The sequence below is a fragment of the Trichoplusia ni genome, chromosome 5 (genome assembly GCF_003590095.1).
Source record: "Trichoplusia ni isolate ovarian cell line Hi5 chromosome 5, tn1, whole genome shotgun sequence".
Classification (NCBI taxonomy): Eukaryota; Metazoa; Arthropoda; class Insecta; order Lepidoptera; family Noctuidae; genus Trichoplusia; species Trichoplusia ni.
Genome location: NC_039482.1, coordinates 8,229,922 through 8,250,761, shown reverse-complemented (window position 1 = coordinate 8,250,761; position 20,840 = coordinate 8,229,922). Strand labels below are relative to the sequence as shown.

Here is a 20,840-nt window from a genome sequence, read left to right as displayed (position 1 = left end):
TGCGGGCGGGGCGGGAGGGGCCCGGTGCGGCGGCGGGGGGGAGGGAGACTGCGCATCGATTATTCGGCAGCGAGCGCGCGTCGTGACCGCACGCGCGCACTCCCGCTCATGTTTACCGCCCGAAACGATCGCGACGCCGGGAAATGTTAAATGATTACTTGACACTAGATATTAGCCGGTTTGGACGCGTGTGTACGTGTTGCAGCTGTGTGTAGTGCATGAGGTGACGGTGGCGCGGGTGATGACCAGCTAAGGGCGGCGCGGCCGAGCCGGCGACGAGATGGGCAACTCGTGCAGTTCGGGGCAGGCACACAAGGACAAGGATAATGTATCACAACACTCTGAGGAGTAAGTACCTGCCATACATTGACGCGTGAAGGTCGCACCACAATGCTGTCGTTAGCTAAACGGCTTGAAAGAAAACAACGTAGTTATTTATGTATAATACATATTTGTTGTACGGCGGCCGCTGAGATACGCGAACTGTTGTGAAATCGTCAAAATAAATCAATACATCGACCGCGCTTGCCTACAGGTTGGATATTTACGAAGAAACCAGAACATCATAATTATGAATACGTAGGAAACAGCCTTGGGAACGTACGCAACGCCGAGAGAAAAATATACAGTTTGGTATATTTGTGTAGGAGCATAATCTGCTCGTGTGTGCGTTGGACCACCCTTAATGCTCACTCAACACATTTAGCAGGGTATGAAGTAGAATACGTTAAATGAAGCTCTTCTCATAGTTCCGTATTATTATAATTTTGATCTTAATGTACATAAAAAAAACTAATCCAACATATTGACATGGGGCTCGGTAGAGCCAGAAAAGCATTAATTTGATTAAGTTTTATTTCAATAACCGCTAATTACTTGCGATAAGTACTGAACTATAAATAGAACTAAATAAAACACAACCTTTCATGAATAATTTGATAGTTTATCAACTAAATTATGATTATTATTGAGTCGATTAAAAAGTTTCTTGAAGCTCTACAAAATTGAAGCTACATTACGACAACTCATGAATTTCATTCAATAATCCACACTTATCCATTTAATTGGAATAAGTTTCTTGGTTTATCTCATCCTACCCTTTTACCAAATATGTTAGGGGTCGCTTACATTCTAACCAGATGCAGCTATGTAATAATGTTAAACTAGGAGCTGCCTATCTAACCTCCTCAGCCCACCTACCTGGGGAACACGATACCCCTTAGTAACAAGACTGTTTGTCAGACTGTAGAATGGTTGTCAGACGACCCATAATGACTGTCAAAAATATGGGTCCACAATTCAACGTGCTTCCCGATTCGTGGTGGTACTCGTTATGACGTAGATGGTCACCCAACCACGGACCCACCGTATCAATTGTATCTTAAATTGTGATCGATCAACTCCTGCAGTTGTCGCTTAGTCACGAGATCCCTCTTCCGAATTTCTTCTTCAGTTAAAAGCGAGATCTTAAACATAATCTTCTACATAGCCGTTTTTAGGATACGTCTGGGTCGGCTTCCAATTTTATTGGAGTCGATGGACTACCTAAAGTCCTGTACAGTGCAGGCTTGCTCTCAGGTTGACTGAAAAGATCTAAGAAAAAAAACAGTTGAATTTGGCATTTGATTTATTGCGACTGCCTGTCTGACCGAGCCATTGTACTGTGTCTATCCAGTATCCAGAATGTCAAAACAATTACAAGATAATATAAATACACATCGGTAATAATAACGAATTACAAAAATAAACCCAACTCCTTATTTACAAAGGTTGCTTTAGACATAAAAAAAAACTGCGAATCTTCAACTTCAAACTCTACAAAATATAATCAAAATTGATTCATTTTACTTCTGAACATAGAAATATGTAGATTCAATGCAAAACATAATTTAAAGAGAAGAAAAATAAAATGAAATATGCTAAGCAGTTATGAAACGTTGCCTTTATCCTTTTACTCTGCAAATTTAATATTGCTGAAGCAAGATAAATCTTTATTTCTGCAAAAGTGGAACGAACCTGAAGCTGGCAACTGAACTATGCTTTGTAACTTAGAGACAATAGAAGGAGCATCTTCGCTGTACTAGAGTGAATGAGGATCTAAACTTGAAGGAGAAAAGTCATAGACATTTGAGTAGACTCCAAAAAGCTCTACGCAGCACGAATACTACGAATGAAGGGAGAAGAATTGGTTGAGTGCGAGTATGGTTTGTAACACAGACAGGCTTTGTACAAAAAGGCTAAAGAATATGAAATTTGCGAAAAAATGGTAATTTATCAAATTTTTGACCGTGCTAACCGTTACTTAACCACGATTTTGCACGTTGGTCTCTTTTTTCCGATGTCATCGTAAAAAAGGAATTGAAGCCACTTTTTTAAAGGCTACGAAGGAGTTGCCATGTCATATCTGTAAAGTTAAAAACTCCAAATTACATTTCTCCATATTGAAACCAAAATCAGTCGAGTTATATTCAGTCTAAACCCTGTTTTAGTCCGAATATAAATAAAAGAAAAACAAAACTTCTTTGTATAATTTCAATATCATGTTCAAAACCAAAATCCATAAAGAAATGTTCGCAGTGTAGACGAATGTTTATAACGATTTAACTTACAAGTTAAGTTATTAATAAACATTGTAAGGTTGGTTAAGCTGACACAGGTTGAGAATGGGCTAAGTGGGAACCACAAGGGCGGGGTAATAGGGTCACTATGATACATAAATAGGTCATAATAAATATACGTGTGGCAACACTGGATTACTGGATATTAGTGGGTTGTTTTTAAATAAGTTGAGGATAGCCGAGTGGTTGAGGTTAACGAGCCAGAACCCATAGAGCACGACGTATCGCGGGTTCGATCTGAGCGGTAGGACTAGCATTTCTGTGATTCTCGAAAGCTTATCCTGAGTCTGGGTGTCTTTGTGCATGTGATTTAATTTTTGTGAAACCGAAATTCGTCAATGCAGGAGACGTTTTATTTGCAGTTCTCAGTCTCAACGAACAGGTTACAAAAAACAGCTTAAAAAGTGCCACAATAACTACAAATTTATTTCGGTAATTCATAGCAAAACTCAGAAAAGCCCAAACTGTTATTATAATTAAAGTGATCCGGAAAATAAGCGTGAGTAAACCGTTAAATACGTAAATATTTAAGGTGTAACTGTGGTATAAAATTGAAGTAAAATAAAAATAAAAAAAACAGAAGTCCAAATGTATAGAGTAAATAAAAGGTAAACCTCAAAGAACAGTGAATCAACTTTGACTATTAATAAAAAAAAATACTCTAGATCTTCCTGTTATTATAAGTTCCATGCCTCTGTATTCAGAATGCTTAGTATTTCCTCGAATCTGTCAAGAAAAATAGCATACGAACTTTCACATATCTAGAGAATGTCACAAGGACATCTTTACTCTTCGTTCCCACAAGGACATATTATTTCTTGGTTATCTTTCCCTATCGGACCGACAGACGGATTGACACAGCCTCGGGAACGATTCGTCATCTATATTTCTTTTAACAATGTCGTCACGACTTTGAACTTTTATGTCATGTTTATTGAGTCGAAAGACTTGGTTCAAATCCCTTTCGGCAAGGGATACTTTTTCCAAGCCCTTGCATCTAATGATTGCTAAAAGAAGCATGAAAGGGACAAGATTGTTGTCATTAATCTGGCACTTGGAAGGATCACCCATCAGAGAGTTATTGTTACTAACTTTTATTGAGTTTCTTCAGTTCCACTGAAATCAAATATTGCAATTAAAATTTGATTCACTTCCCGGTTGCCAAATTTTGACAGCATATGTGTATTGCGTGACAATGCAATATTAGAACATGAAAAGAGCTAATCTAATGCTAGAAGATGGCTATTGGAGCCCCGCTAAGAACCGTTTGAATTGTCTTTACAATAAAAAAAATCTAAAAGCTATCTTCGAAAAAAGTTTTCGGGTTTTTTTTAAAGCTAAGTTTGTTTGGTGAGTCTGAAATTCAATCCTCCGAATTAATTGTTAAGATAATTTTGTTCATAGTTTGGCTGCCATGATGTTTATTGCCAACATAAAGCCGACTTTATATGATTAAGCAACAAAGCAGCTTAATTTTTTTTCGAAATCAGTTATGATTTTTCATATAAAAAATTAAAGTTGTCAAATCTATTGTTGATTGCCCGAACCCCCAATGTTTTTGCAGCCACTTCAAGTAACGCAATTCTTTTATTTTCTAAGCAATTATGATTGTTCTAACGAAGCCAACTTTGTCAATTTTCCCCAACTTCCTGCTTCCTTAAGTATAATTATTATCGTAAGGTTTCATGAAAATTAAATTAATGTTTGGGCATTTTCAAAAGCGTCGGTAGCTTTGTTTTCCGTAATATAGGCAAGTTTCTTGCAAGGTTTTTTTGATTAATAAGTATGCACAACAACCGAGAGATCTTTAATTTGACTTTAAACGTCCGTCGCCAACGTCGCAAAAACAAGAGAACGAAAGAGTAAAATGTACTACGCACAGTTGCAACATTACTAGTTTGAGAAATGCTATTAAATTCCTATCTGTAATGCAATGAGATGCTCTTGGGAAAATATTATGAGCAATCATTTATCAAATTATTATACCAAAAGACTATATACCCTGATTATCACTTGCATGACCTTTTGCAGTGCATCAAACATGCTGTCTTTCCGCTTCCTCGTCTTAATGTCTTCTCATCAAGAAGCTAAGAAGTCTAGCAACCAGTCTAAGGGGGTTGAGGAGGTCAGATAGGCAGTTGCTCCTTTTAAAACACTGGTACTTAGCTGAATTTGGTTAGACTGGATGTCAATCATATTATATTTGGAGAAAGGCTAGAATAATGACTAATTATTTTCCCATTAGCAAGATTTGACCATACACTATTCGGTTCCATTACCCCTTTCAATTTTTCCCAAAACATTTTATAAAGAGAAAGATTTTGACAAGAATAATGTTGGTAACCCTTTTGCATGGATTTTGTCCCTTTTTGACTATTTTCATGTAAATTCGGGTGTTACTTCCTTATTGAGTTGGCTATCATATTCAGATCTTCATTTCTGTTTATTTATTTTTTCTTTTTCGTTTACTTTTTTGCAATAATTTTGGTGGCTTTGCGGTTTTATGTGATTTAGGTGTAGGGTCAACCCTAAAGCAGGGAAGGGTTTATTAATCTTAGACATAGTTATGTGAACTTTTTTAATTCTATGACAGCACTGACGAACTGTACCCAGCATTGCGATATCATTATACCATTCCAAGACCCACCTCAGAATGGTATAACTCTTCTCCTTGCAATGCTTTTCTTAAAAACCGGAATAGAAGGAATCAGAGTGCACCAGTGCTACCACACATGTGAACTGTAATATGTCCCCTGCAGCTGACTTGTATCCTGTAACACTAGCTGTCATGGGAAAAATCAGTAAAACCTCCATGAATTTTATGGCGGGAATTGTGAGATTAAAGACGTCGGCTACCGGAGACTTGCGTTGCCAGCTTATGAAGTGTCTTACAGTTTTCTTATAAAGAATATTAATTGCAAGCGCTCCTTACTAAAGTTGTGTATTAAAATCTCCTTTGAGATAAACTGGTCCTTTGTTAAGTATTCTGCAGTAATAGCTATACCTTATTAAAATTGTTTTTGTTTTATGAGTTTGTTCCTTTTTCTGCATATTTTCGTGTCTGCTGGGCTGAATTTGAAGTCCCTATTTTTAAAGCACTAGCGGTAGGCCGCGGAACTTCCCGCTACGAATCGAAATTGATGCCACGTTAAAATAAAATCGGGACAAAACCTATTCTATGTGTTATTCCTGGTTCTAAACTATATGTGTACTAAGTTTCGTCTAAATCCATTCAGTGATTTTTGTGTTTAAGACGAACAAACATCCATTCATATACACAAACTTTCAGTAGGCGTACGTATAGCGTCAACAAAAATACATGATCTGTGAATATTTCATCTGTCCAGCTATCTCGGTTGATAAGACACAGCCTGATGACAGACAGAAGGAAAGGCAGATAGATAGCGGACTCTTTAAAATAAATTTCTGTTTTTTATCTTATGATAAGGAATGCTAAAGAGAGGGAGAGCTTTTAAAAACAAAAGCAAACGTTCCTTACGAGCTTCAGGTCACAAAGTCACTGCCGCACAGCTTTATCCAACACTTCGGTTGCTCCAACACTCATTGGCAATCCAATTTAACCTCAGGCAAAGAATTTCCCATGCGGCAGCCGACAACGGAAGACGTAAAAATTGTATTACAGGTCAATGAACTGTTACGCAAGCTGACAAAAGGACATTGACATTAGACTGCATATTGGTAAAAAACGCTTTGTAGTCCGAAAGCTTCATGACAAACAATAACGAGGATTATCATGAAGGTTAATTATCCGATATCTAATTTAATTCTAGAACTTTGACAGTTAATTAGGTAAATAGGGTAAGGTCGCCTTAGTCGTACCAGTTCAAGGAAAATAGCTATAATTTCTATTGTAATATAAATAAAAGAAAAATCTTTGCATATATAAATACTTCATTTATTAACGAATCAACAAAGACTAATAAGACATATAAAAATCTTTTAATAAAATGATTTTTATAGGTTTTACAAAAACCTTCCTTCGGTACGACTTAGGCAACCGGTTGCCTTAATCGTACCACCCATAGCCTAAGTCGTACTTAGAGTAAACATATATCTTTCCAACTAGAATTCTAAGGACAATTAAAAAACTGCGTAGACTTATATGCTACGAGACCAGTTTCAGTCTTACTTATAAATATAACAATAAAAAAACGTTAGTAGTAGTTTCGTAATAATGAGTACCTTTGGGAAATAAAACTATCATTTTTAAAATGCATATATCACAAATGTAATTTTTAGTTTTAATTTCGAGATCTGCACATAAATCATGTACCCATCCTTTGCATTTAATACATAGGGTCATATTTTCTTTGCGATCTTGTTTAGTGTTGTTAGTTTGCACAACCAATTTTCTTTAGCATCTACTTTCTTATTTTTGTTAGATTTTCTGTCTATCTTTCTTTTTTTATTTGTGAATTGTGTTCCTTTTTGTGTTCATCTATGTCATCTTGCTTCCAAGAGTTATAAATTTTCTTTGCCATATTGATCACCTAAAGGAAAAAAAAAATAGCAAAAAATATCTCTGTAACACCTAAGTCGTACCGGTACGAATTAGGAAGTTTATGCAGGTACGAGTTAGGCAGCGGGGTGTACAAAGTTAAAAACCAAAATTAAAAACATAACCTAGAAACCGTTTACCATTTAACCTAGCCCATATCAACCAGAAAACACTATAAAAACAGACATGAATCAAAAAAATATTCGTTTCAACACAATCTTTTGTGAAATTGCTTATGAATGACGTAAAAAAATTAGTGAAAACTGTGCAAAAAACTTACTTTTTCATTTTTTTTTGATCGCGAATTCCGGCAAGCCGCCGCGTGTTGCTGTTTACCCGTGGTACTTAGTAGAACCATATTGCACTGTTAGATGCCACCTTTTCATGACGGGTGCGCAGATATCGACGTGGTACGACTTAAGCGCTGGTACGACTAAAGGTACTTTACCCTACATATTTAGGACCAGTTTCATTTAATAACAGATGGAAATTTTTGACTAATAACTGAAATAGATGACAATTGAAGGAAAGATCTCTAAGCATACACTTATGGTAGCATATCGCATAATTTAACCTATCACCAATTTTGTTTTATTTGTTTTTTTTTAATAACCATTTCCGCCGAGGAAGCGGTAGTGTCAGACTTTTTCAGTCCAAACGACCGTGCCACGTCTCCCCGCGCATCGCCGTCAGTGCGTGGCAATGCACAGCAATTCACCACGTAACAATTCAATATAACGCCGATTTTATCAAAATTAACACCTAAAAACAGAATTAAATTTCAGTTTTAATTGCTTTAGTGCTTTATAAAAAGAAAATTAGATACAAATGCAGGGAGTCCACATAGGAACAGGTGGTAACAGCTTGGTACTACATCCAGTCAAAGATATATTCAAACAAATGAGGTTCTTATCTATTTTAAAGTCCACACAATAGCTGTAAATGTAATTCACTCCTCGCATAATAACACTAGTCCAAAACATTATGCATATTCTTTAACGCCGGCATTTTAAAGTGACTCATAATTTTCTATCTTCACGAATGTTTTGCCGCGACGTATTACAGATCATGATTCACCAGCTATTCCGAATAGACGACACTTAACGTATCGTAAAGAATTTTAAACAAAAAAGAGGAAGAACTATTTTGATGCATTGAAAAACTGGACTTAATTAGTTAAGTTTTAAGGCTTAACTTGCATTGTAGGCGAATTACCTGTGCTGAAAGGTTACTCTTTAACGGTTACTCTTTATATTAACATGTAAAAGTTTTGCACTGAAAAAAAAATCATTTATTCACGATTCCCGATGACTTAAAAAAGTTTGCTGATTCTGGAAAATCCTGGATGTGAGAGGCTGGGTGTTGTGGATGTAATTAATGAGACTGTTGTGGCTGCCCTAGCCTTCACAACCTGTTCTGGTTGACACAGTATCCTGTAGTAAGACCAGTTTTCATGTGTACTTTTGGTATTATTCTGACTTGCCAGCAACTAACGTCCTCTTATCGAATGGTTTGGTACAATCTTATATCAAAGTTTAGCCCCCGTAGGCCTCTAATTTAACTTTATCTACACTCTCTTGAAAAATACTTTGGTATACTGGTTTTGTCACGCTGTTTTCCTTCACTGGTTAGACAAGTGAAAATTACTTTGACATATTATGCATATAGATTCGGAAAGACGTTATTTCGCACCCCGATTTGTGTCTTCAACCTTCGGTTTGGTAGTCCAACAATTATATCAGTAAACTATTTATCTAATACTAGCTGTCGCCCGCGACTTCGTCCCCGTGGGTAGAAGACAATATAGGTTATGATTTATACCTGCCCTGTTTTTTTCACATTTCCTCGATGAATGGTCTATTCAACACAAAAATAATTTTTCAATTTGGACCAGTAGTTCCTGAGATTAGCGCGTTCAAACAAACAAACAAACTCTTCAACTTTATACTATATTAGTATAGATTCTCACTATCTTAGTAAAACCGCCAGTTTCATACCAGAGTACTATTCTAAAGGACAAATATAAAAGCTTTTCTTTAATTAAAGCTCGCTTTGAGTTTTCGTTTCTCTATTATTCTGGACGTCCATTGTTTTGAAAGAAGTCTTATCGTAACTACAGTCTTAAATATACTGTCATAGACTAAAAACAAGATTATTCTAGTTCTATGTGCCTAGATGATTAAATTTGTCGAGTGGATGTTAGAATTAATTAGGTATTAAGCGGTTTTTTTCATATATGCATGTATAGATGATATGTATGTATAGATATATATAAAATGTAACCTAATATTAAAATATCTGCCATATTTACATACATCTTTAAGTAAACCGTGATAGAATAGTGTTTTTTATCTTTGTTTTGACTATGGACCTTGGACCTAGCACATTGGTTTAGATTTGTCAGATCTTTTTATAAGTATGCAATATGAGCCTAGTCAGCTGTCTGTGAGACCCGTTAGCAAAAGGATCCAAGTATCAATATAATATATAATCAATTATGATCTGAAAAACTACTTTCTAAAAGCTGCTTATAAATTATAAGCAAAATACAAAAATCAACCATTGATGCTTTGAAATGATAATTCTCTATTGCAAACGCCATCGGCTCCATGTCTTAATTACACATTACCGTACTTAACCCTTGAAACATTCGCAATATAGCTATTGATTCCGTACCCAAGGTCAGGGGTGCATAAATAATTGGCACACGTAGTAAACTATGTATAAATATGTAATTGTGAGAGTTAACATAAATATTACAATGGTTCAACCTTGAAAATGGTAATGGTAAAAGTAGCTTGAAAAGTACAGTCAAATTAAATTAAATAGTTCATTCTGTAAAAAATGTATTCAATGTTAAGTTTTTAATGATCATGAAAATGAGATTTTACATGTCTCATGTTTTTACACTAAATATATTTTTCAAAACATGTCGAATTAATTTTAAACTCGCTGGAGACAATTTTCTAACTGGCTACCCTAAAAAGAAAAGTCGAAACATATTCAGGGGTACTTCAAGTAATATACCATGCAACCTCCTCTTCTTTTGAACTTGGTTCAATTTTTTTATAGTGACTATAATGAGGATGATTCATTATTAAAAGTTCGACTCGCTACACCGAGGCCGCGTTTTCTCATGATTAAGGACTCCGGTTCGGTCCTAAACTAGTCATGCAATCCCTATAAAGACGCGCGTTTGCATCGTAATAACGGTTCAAAATAATCTAAGCATAGTCGTATTTGAATAGCTGATACTAGTTTTAAGTGGTACAGATTTTTTTATGTTTTATCATAGTCCAAAAGTATTTAAAACTCTATTTTTTGCAGCACATATCATGCATATCTCACTTCCATCTCTAGTTAAACTAATTGTGACAATGAGTGCGCGCGCGAAGTGTCTGTCAATGTCATAAAGTGTCATGGCGGCTTATCAATCACTTGAGGACATGTGACTGTGTCCTGATTGGTCATTGATGGATGCCCTTGCTCCCTTGTGATATTCAGCCCTCGTTTTTAATGTAACCTTTTAAGAAGTATATTATAAACTAGCTGTTGCCCGCGACTTCGTCCGCGTGGTTAGAAGATATAAGTAATGATTTATACCTGCCCTATTTTTTCCACATTTTTAATTGTATCTTCACTCCTATCAGTCGCAGATGGTATATAGCCTATAACCTTCCTCGATGAATGTTCTATTCAACACCAAATGAATTTTTCAATTCCTGAGATTAGCGCGTTCAAACAAACAAACTCTTCTGCATTATATATTAGTATAGATTGTACTGAATCTCGGTTTGGCAGCAATTTGCCAAACCGAATCTTAAATTGATAAAATCTTCAGTCAAAAATGCTTGAAGGGAAAATGTGCATGCATTCAAGCATTTTCTGTCAACGCCTACGATTGTCGAAATGTCACTTGTCTTATGTTGCTAATCTTGTTTCGGCAAAGTACATACGTGGTTCTTACTATACAATATTTTAGGTAATTAGAATATAAAAACCATAGTCTTACCAAAAACAATCTGTTGAGTATGTTGTGAAGATATTTGCAACAAAAAATATATATGTTTTTGATCAAGCCCTAAACTAACTTTTTTACAAAACAAAGCCGCGATATTTACTTCTAAAATGCCCACAATATTTGGGCGAACACTTACAGTCATTTCGCGTACACATCACACATAATATATCAAAATAAGATGTATTACCGACGCGGCGACGTGCTAACTCTTACAACACGTAGAGATCTTGATTAAGACTGTATATTAGCCGTTGATCTTAATTATAAAGGCCAAGCTGTGGACATAAAAGAATGATACAACGTTATATAATCTCAAGAACATATTCTTATTATATACTTGCTGTTGCCCACGGCTCCATCCACGGCAACATAAAATCAAGATAAAGCTATCTAGGAAATAAACTATCTGATTTTCGAGTATCGACCAAGTCCTTTCACTAGTTTTTGCGCGAAAAGCCTTTTTTTTCTTTTAAGAAAAGGAACCCCTACAGTTAATACTTGTGTGGGGGTTTCGCAAACAGTCATTCATAAGCACAAAGACACCCAGACTTAGGACACGCATTCATGTTTCTTTAAATTGTCAAAACTTTTTAATTACGAACTGATTGTCAAGAAATAATCAGAACTGGTTCCATAAAGAGAAAAAAAATGTAAATGCATCAGCATTAAATTACATTTGGATTATATCTAAGTATAGACTAGGCAGAGACACGAAGACCATTAATATTAGTCATTAATGGACGATCACGATAGTATTAAACATTAAGTACAGTAATTAAAACGTGCGTACATTCAGCCAAAACAACGCATAGTCTATGATTTCATGATATTACTTCAAAAAAAGTATTAATTTTCGTCATAAAGCAGCCACATATTTTAATCCGCCATTAAACTCCACATTTAAAATTCTGGTAAGCGCGCGTAATTACTCTGTATACGTGCGCTAAAATATCTATTAAATATGCCATTTATTATTCTAAGAATTAACCAATAGCCATCACTGAGGCGTGTGACGAGTTCTTTACGAGTATTATGAAGGCCGGCCCGCGTACCGATATAAAAATAAATATAATGTTAAAATATTCTCTATGACGCGGTGGAACGTGCGCGCCTGTGTCCTGTCCGAATTAAAAAGTTGTGTTTCCCGCCAATCAATTATATTTGTGCAAATGAAGAATAAGTGTTCGAATTTGGAATGCAAAATATGCAAATATGTTTATTCCGAATAAAGTTTGGACATTCTGCCACAGCTGTCAAATTGGGATTAGGCTTGTTAAATTCTTGCTTTCTTTGAAAATATTTATTTAATTTATCATGAGTTACGAATAAATCGTTAAAAAGGTCAGATAATACGTAGGTAAGGCAGCAGTGCATAAAAAGTTACTCGTGCGGACATGATTCTAAACGTGGATTTCAGTTTAATGCTTTGAGTGAATCTTGAAATATTATTTGTATAAAGTGCGAAGTTACTCATACGTATAAAATATACGTAAACTAGTAGATTTATAAATTTTCAAAAAGGCTAAATCTATCGTCACTGACAATTGATTTTCAGAAAGACAGGAAATCAAACCTCTTTCTATTTGTAATCAAAACACATAAAAAAATAGTTTGACGCATGCGCACATCCACGATGACAAGAATTGCATGGGCGTACCCAGGCATAGCTATAATTAATCTCCTCAAACACGTGGAAATATTGTTTTATTGTTGACAGCTTTGGGAGTAACGACCCGCTATTATTTCTTCTCGACTGGTCTGTGATAGATTTCAATTGTTTTTATACGCACTTTTTAAATGACGTATTTGTGCTGTCAAACTGTTGTGTGAGGTTACGTTTCCGTCAGGATGCGTGGGTAGAAAAGTATTTTATAAAGAACGAATGGAACTATTTCTTTTATTGTAGCCTTTTTTTCTATTCTGCCTTTTTCCCGGAAGGGAAATCATCAAATATCCCGCTTTGGGTTGAGCGGGAGTGTCAAACTTCTACTGACTAAAACCTAACCATATTCCTTTATTTATCAGGTCCATGGTAACCGTTTTGGACAATCCCGCTAGTTTACCCTAGCCTTCAAGACGCTTTTCAGAATGAATCAATCCTATTAATTTTAAAGATTCATTGCTTGCATCCCTAATCGTATCCTTATTTACCATTTTTTATTTTAAGGCCTAAGTGCAAAATGCTTGATGTTATAGCGCCTAAAATCTCTAAAAGGCCCAAAAGAATCTCCTATATTTTCTTCCGTAAGACCGTCCAAAGAAAATATTCAACTTTGAAGACTCCGTAGCTAACCTCAATCATATCTTGATGGATGGATGGAAGATTGGACATTTACCATCCGATAATGCTTCAAACACCAGTCTTATTAAACACTAGCATTTGCCCGCGACTTCGTTCACGTGGTTGGAAGATATAAGTTATGATACCTTGGGCTACAATATCGTAATTTTCTTACGGAACCCTAATATTTTTGAAATAAATTATAGCCTATGTTCAGCGGGGATAATGTATCTTCTCAACAGTGAAAGTTTTTTTTTAAATCAGACCAGTAGTTTCGAATCCTATTCGTGTCAAACAAACAAACAAACAATCAAATATTTCCTCTTTATAATATTATTATAGAGAACAGATTAAACAAGAATTTGATAGCTAAAAAGAATAACAATAGCTCAGCTAATCAATAGCTTGACCAGCTTGCTTTGTGATCAAAGTATTCGACAATACCTACAAATGAAACAAGCCTAAACTCGATTTTGTAATGTTTTTGTTTAGCGCAGCTCCTATCGCCATCTTTGTTATGTTGTTGTTTAGCGCAGCTCCTATCGCCATCTTTGTTCTTATATTATTGCATTGCCACGCAGTATACATACGCATGAAAAATTTCAACACTGTTGGGAATCGGAAGTGTTTTATATTTAACTTGAAATCTTGCATGTAGAACCATAAATAAACCGATTACCGCCAAAAGAAGAATAAATTGAAGCTTAAATAATATTACCTTTTAGAATTACTACCAGTATAGCTACCAATTACTACCACTCTTCAGCAATAAAGCTGAAGAGTTTGTTTGTTTGTTTGAACGCGCTAATCTCAGGAACTACTCGTTCAAATTGAAAAATTCTTTTTGTGTTAAATAGACCATTCATCGAGGAAGGTTTTAGGCTATATACCATCACGCTGCGACTTATAGGAGCGAAGATATAATGGAAAATTTTCTAACCACGCGGATGTAGTCGCGGGCAACAGCTAGTGCTTACATAAATCCATAAAATGTCCCCGTTTTCCCTGAGCGTAGGCAGAAAGTTCACTGAAAATATGCTTTAGCTCTTTGCATTGCACTTTACTGAGACACGTGAGGCCGATACTGAAAATATTCTTACAAAGGTTTCTCGAGTAACTGTAATAAGGTAGGAAAATATTTTGTTCCGCATCAAAAAGCACCAGTTGCGATGTGGAAATGTATACTAAGTAATGTATGCTGAAAAGGTGACTTTTAAAAAAGTATTAGTTTTTTTATACTTATTTAAAAAAAAACCACTGTTAATTCCTATTCTTTACCCAAAAAAAATGGCTTATAAATTTATTAACAAATACGAATTTCTTTTCTGTATAAAATCCTCTCAAAATGGTGCCTCTAATTCAACACTGTGACTGACAGACTGTGTGGTCAAATGACACGACACTTTTTGCCTCAAGCTTAAAACTCAAATAAATAAACACGTTATCTTAAAAAAAGGTCAACAGCTTTCGCTAATATCTACAAAAACATGTTTATAATATGTTTATCTCATAGCTCTAATCTTCAAGGTGTCTAGAGGATTTTCCTCGGTCATTTTAACAATAATCTCTTACAACAATGGCGGATGAACGTAAAATACAAACGTCAAGCTGTTTGCTGGCCGTTTGCAAATTACCGGAGCGCCGCGCTTCTATTAAAAATGTTTTTGACGTTTAAGATGGCGGGAAATTATATTCAGGAAAATGGAGGACGTAGAGAAGGATCGTTTAGTAAAATAACAAGCGATAATTAATCAATATTTTTGTAATTAAGGTATATTAGATTGATAATTTAATTGGCACAGAGAGCTAGTTAATTCTATTAAAATAAAATTAAAATCATCAATCTTCGACAAAATTTATGGGACCAAATGACAGCTATTTTAGGTTAAATGAAAAAAACAAAACAGTTTCGGCTAACCCAGTCCCAAGTTCTGGGGTAACAAACATAAACAATACAGACGGATTGAGGACCTCCTCATTTTTGAAGTCGGTTGAAAAGGTTTTAATACACAATACATAATAATCTTATTAAACCTTAGACAGCCCTGCAATATACATACATTAATCTTTTTATAGTACATAGGTACTTCTTTCAAAAGATCATTGTTTTCAAACGATATTTCTGTTGTAGGCAATAGTAAACGAAATCCTATATCTAATGACTATTAGTTAGATCATCTGTTGTAGCGTACTTAGAATGTAAACAAGACGTTTAAAAAAAATGGCGTCAAATTTTGGCGCGCAGCCAGAGACAACGCAGATGATTCAATGCAAGGTATTCGTTGGTCTGCCTGAATTAATAGACACTTTAAATATGAGGACGTGTCGAGTTTTAATGTGTTCGAAATTATTATTTATTATACCTTAATGGTTACACAGCGTATTAATAAATTGGAATAATAAATAGCAGTTCTCTATCGTGTACCTAATACATGGTTTTGATTCGCTAATTATTCAGTTATGGGGTTCGACATTTTATGAAAAAGATGACACGAATTCCGTCATAAAAAATAATTCTAAATAAATTTTAAAGTAAAATCCTGCAATTTAAATAAAATATTCTCAATAACTTTACACGTCCTTACTCAATCTAAACATAAAAGCAAGCCCGCCATCGATCTGACCATAGACTGCAAACGAAACAGCGAACAATTCCACGCCAGTTAAATACAATGTAGAAGCAAAGACAAAGAGTGACGTCACAAGTGCGTCACACAATATGTAGGTCACCACAGAGTTACACAGAATGGACGCGGCACTTTGAATCACAATGCTTGCTTCGTCACAGAACGAGCGATTTTTCTTCAGTTTTCATAGTTGTTTATGAGAAATAGAATTTGTAATTACGTATTTATGTTGGTGGTTTTGAAAATGGAATGTTATATAATTTTGTTCTCGATGAGTAGTTATCATTAGATTTTAATTAATTAAATGTATATTATATTCTTTAAAACTATGATCATCATATGTTATTCTCATAACTTAGACTTTACATGGGTCTAGATACTGATATACCCCTTGTAGATACAACCTTTGCTTATCTAGAATAGAACGAATTTATTTTTGAAATGTCGAACATTTAATCGTCTAAAGTAAAACTAGTGTAAATATAATTGTTATTTGCATATCTTATCTTGTAAAGAAATTGAAATAGTAATCAGTACTTGAATTTTCTTTTTTTTGAAAGATGCTTTACCAAACAGCTATCAAGAGGCCAGCATAAAGTACACACTACAGCATAGTGATCTTTTGGCCGAATTGACCACAATTCTTAAGATCCAAAATGACCCCTCAAAAACTTTTTTTGGACGCCATTCTGGAAATAATTTTCACTATATCCACAACATATTCAACAATACAACCAGTACCGACCATAAACGGCCATCACTCATCTAAATAATAAAGTGCCACTTAAGTGACGCACGCGCAGTCCTTGCTACTCTGTAGTAAATTGTCTATGATTTGAAATAGACGCTGGGCGTACATAATTATGTCACCATGACAATTTAATAGTTGCGTTATGAAATATGAAGTATTATATCTATAACTAGCTGTTGCCCGCGACTTCGTCTGCGTGGTTAGAAGATATAAGTTATGACTTTTTCTTCGCTCCTATTGGTCGCAGCGTGATGATATATAGCCTAAAACCTCCCTCGATTAATGGTATATTCAACACAAAAATATTTTTTCAATTTGAACCAGTAGTTCCTGAGATTAGCGCGTTCAAACACACAAACAAACAATTAGTATATACATAGTATATATATAGTACAATTAGTATATAGATGCCAACGATATCTTCGCTACGTTTCATCGATTTTTAATTTTTCGCGCGGAGATTTTAATATTACGATAACTCATTACCTATTAACTTTTTTAGCGTAGTGTAAAAGGCAATTTTGTTCTATATTACATGCATAATATATTTAACTTATTTATTTGGATAAGGATTAATACTGTATTGTTAAAAAGAGGTTCGTAAATAACCCATAATTTTACTGTATTAAGAAAACACATAAAAATGGTTATTGTGGGTTATCCTTGGAAGATAGACATATACCACCTCGGACTTTTTTGTAGATCTATTAAAGAGGTACAAACCCGCCATACATTGTTTTGTTGTAACTCAAAAGGTTTTGGCAGCGTTTTCGATGAAAGCTCTCGAATGGCTTAATTTTTTCCGACATGTTTAACTAATATCGTTGTAATATCGTCAGTTTACACAAAACCTAAACTTATTATACACTAAAACCTTCCTCAAGAATTGCTCTATCTATTGTTGAAAACCGCATAAAAATCCGTTCAGTACTTTTCTAGTTTATCGCGAACAGACAGACAGACAGACAGACAGACAGACGCGGCGGGGGACTTTGTTTTATAATATGTAAGGATAGGGTCGTTATTGAAAAGAGATGGCGTTATATGATGGGAAAGTTTTGTCTCTGTCTATCATTGGATTAAGATTGTTTGATCATATGTTTTTTGTAGATAATTACTGCGATGATGAATAAATTAATGTCTTGTCTTAATAATTATAATGATAGATTAATCTTATCTTTAATGAAACTGTTGATAGGTACTATAGTTTTAAAATTGGCAACTGTTTTTGATGTCTCCTTAAATTGAATTAGGGTCTACATAAGTCGTAAGGAATTGCAATAGGTTCTATAATAAAAAGCCTTTGCAAATACAGGATTGTCATAGCGCTTTAAATTATTGAATTTAGATCTAGTGACTCTAGTTACGCAGTTTTAAAATGTCACTCTCATGGAAAAGAACCATAGGCTACGTTTTGAAATAAAAATAGCTTTAATGAATTGTTTCTTTATAGGATATTTAATAAATCTCATCAGCAAATACAGAGCCCAACAAAACATTCAACAAAACATTAGCCCAACTAGTAACATGAAGAGATTTACAAGAATATTCATTTTAAAAACAAAATCATACAAACTACTTCAAATGTCTACTGAACCAAACTTGATGAAATTATGGGACCAAATGACAGCTACTCCACGTTTAATAAAAATCAACAAAATCAGTTTATCCAGTCCGAAATTCTGAGGTGACAAAACATGAATGAACTTTTTGCTTTCGATATAATAATACAAGTTTTTTTTAACCTGTTATTTTTGTAAAAACGAAAGCAATAAACCATTAATTCATTAATTAATTCAAATGCTCCTTTTTTAAATCCATTGTTAATTCACTAAGTCGGTTAGTGCCCAGCTTCCAGTCCCATATTTCAGATGAGTGCCACATCCAGCCCACGTAGCTCGCAGCTCTCTCCCAACAATACGAACGGTCCCTGAAACCTGCCCACTCATTGTCTACGCTAATAGGATTCATACAAGCATATTCATACCTTTGTTTAACGTTGAGAAAAGTCTGGATGCTCATTACTAAATGTACGAATAGATCTTATGAGTTGCCTTTTAATTAGATTGAAGGTTGATCATTGTTAATGATACTGCCTCTTTAATATGACATTATTACAATCATATCATTGCCTTTTCCCAACTATGTTGGGATCGGCTTCCAGTCTAATCGGATTCAGTTAAATGCTGCCTATCTGACCTCCTCTACCCAGTTAGTTACCTTTTATTAAATTTTTGTTTGTTGCTAAATCGGCAAAATAAGACACGGAGAAATAAACCTTAAGTAAAAAGCGTAAAGTCATACACACGACATTGTATGCAATCAGATTTTATCACTAACTGTTGAAGTTGAACTTTATCATTCAATTATCAGTTCTTGTTTTTACTATCAATTCAATTTGATAGTACGGTTATATTGCACGGTCATGTTTGCAAAGTTCAGGATCAATAGGAAAGCACGCTTTCGATAACTTAGTTTATTGTATGATGCAACGGTTTACTCACGCGTATTTATCGGGGCTGCCCGACTAGTTTCGGACCTAACTGGAGTCCTTAATCATGAGCTGAAGCAGCGGGTTTGCGATTCGAACTGACTTACGGTAACTCCCAAATTTTTACATGGTTATAAATAAATTAAGTGAACTAAAATTTACAAAAAATATTACAAAAAACCCAGCAAATGGGAATCAGCATTGTGACTTTGCAGTTTCCGTACAAATAGGGTAAAGAAAATAATACAGATCGGTTGGCCGTAACAATGTTGTTGTACTTACTAGCTATTGCCCGCGACTTCGTCCGCGTGGGTAGAAGATATAAGTTATGATTTATATCCGCCCTGTTTTTTATCACATTTTCCATTGTACCTTCGCTCCTATTAGTCGCAGCGTGATGATTTATAGCCTAAAGCCTTCCTCGATGAATGGTTTATTCAACACAAAAAGATTTTTTCAATTTGGACCAGTAGTTCCTGAGATTAGCGCGTTCAAACAAACAAACTTCAGCTTTATATATTAGTATAGATATATAGATTGGTTGTTATAGGGGGCAATAGAAATACATCATCCGTAAAACAAAACCATATGCGTAGCTATAACGGTTCATAAGATAGAGCCAAAGAAACTGTGATCACAAAAAAAATGGTAGCCTAACCTAAAGACATGTTTATGCTAGAAACCGAAATGAACAAAACAACAATGTGCCAACATACCAGAAAAAAAAAACATAATTATATTTTTTATTGATAAACGGTGAGAACGATCGTCTTTTCCCATGATTTTTTTCCCATACTACTTAGATTTAAACTTGACTATTATCATAAATTATCAATAATAGCAGTTATTTTTTAATTCTATATCTACTCTTCTTATTCTGTAGTCTGTCTTTGATAAAAACCTCGATATTACTGTGACGTAACACGATAATTACTGCTGAAAAGGATTAATCTACTAACTGAAATCCAAATATAAAGATTACTAATTATCAATAGTGAAAAACGACGCCTGAAAAAACTACATAATTATAATAATTGATTGTTGAAACGCTACGAAATTCTCTTTGAAAGTTGAGTATTATCGAATTAGCTGAAAGTCTTTAGCCACGTCTTAAAGTACTTATAAATACATAATTATTTATTTAATAATGGTTTACTCCTGCTTATTTATCGGGATAGTCCACCGTCGCGTCAGCTCATGACAAAGAAACTCCGATTTTGTCCGAAACTAGAAATATATTATAATACTAGCTGTTGCCCGCGACTTCGTCCCCGTTGGTAGAAGATATAAGTTATGATTTAGGTGTACCTGCCCGGTTTTTTTCACATTTTCCATTGTATCTTAGCTCCTATTAGTCGCAGCGTGATGGTTTATAGCCTAAAGCCTTCCTCGATGAATGGTCTATTCAACACAAAAAGAATTTTTCAATTTGGACCAGTAGTTCCTGAGATTAGCGCGTTCAAACAAACAAACTCTTCAGCTTTATATATTAGTATAGAGTATAGATTACTAGCTGTCCCAGCAAACGCTGT

General features: G+C 34.9%; 1 protein-coding gene and 1 long non-coding RNA gene across 2 annotated transcripts in view; one reads left to right on the top strand and one right to left on the bottom strand.

Moving 5' to 3' along the window:
* Positions 1-20,840, top strand: part of LOC113494347 (NACHT and WD repeat domain-containing protein 2) — a 46,820-nt gene continuing 25,980 nt past the window's right edge. Inside the window, exon 1 of the mRNA XM_026872654.1 lies at positions 1-348. Within this exon, the coding sequence (XP_026728455.1) occupies positions 281-348 (68 nt within the window). The 5' untranslated portion in view covers positions 1-280. The remainder of the gene's footprint in view (positions 349-20,840) is intronic.
* Positions 6,849-7,587, bottom strand: LOC113494348. The gene is made up of 2 exons (XR_003400647.1): positions 7,418-7,587; positions 6,849-7,129 (listed from the first exon to the last, which is right to left on the bottom strand). It is a non-coding gene; the product is annotated as an uncharacterized LOC113494348 (long non-coding RNA).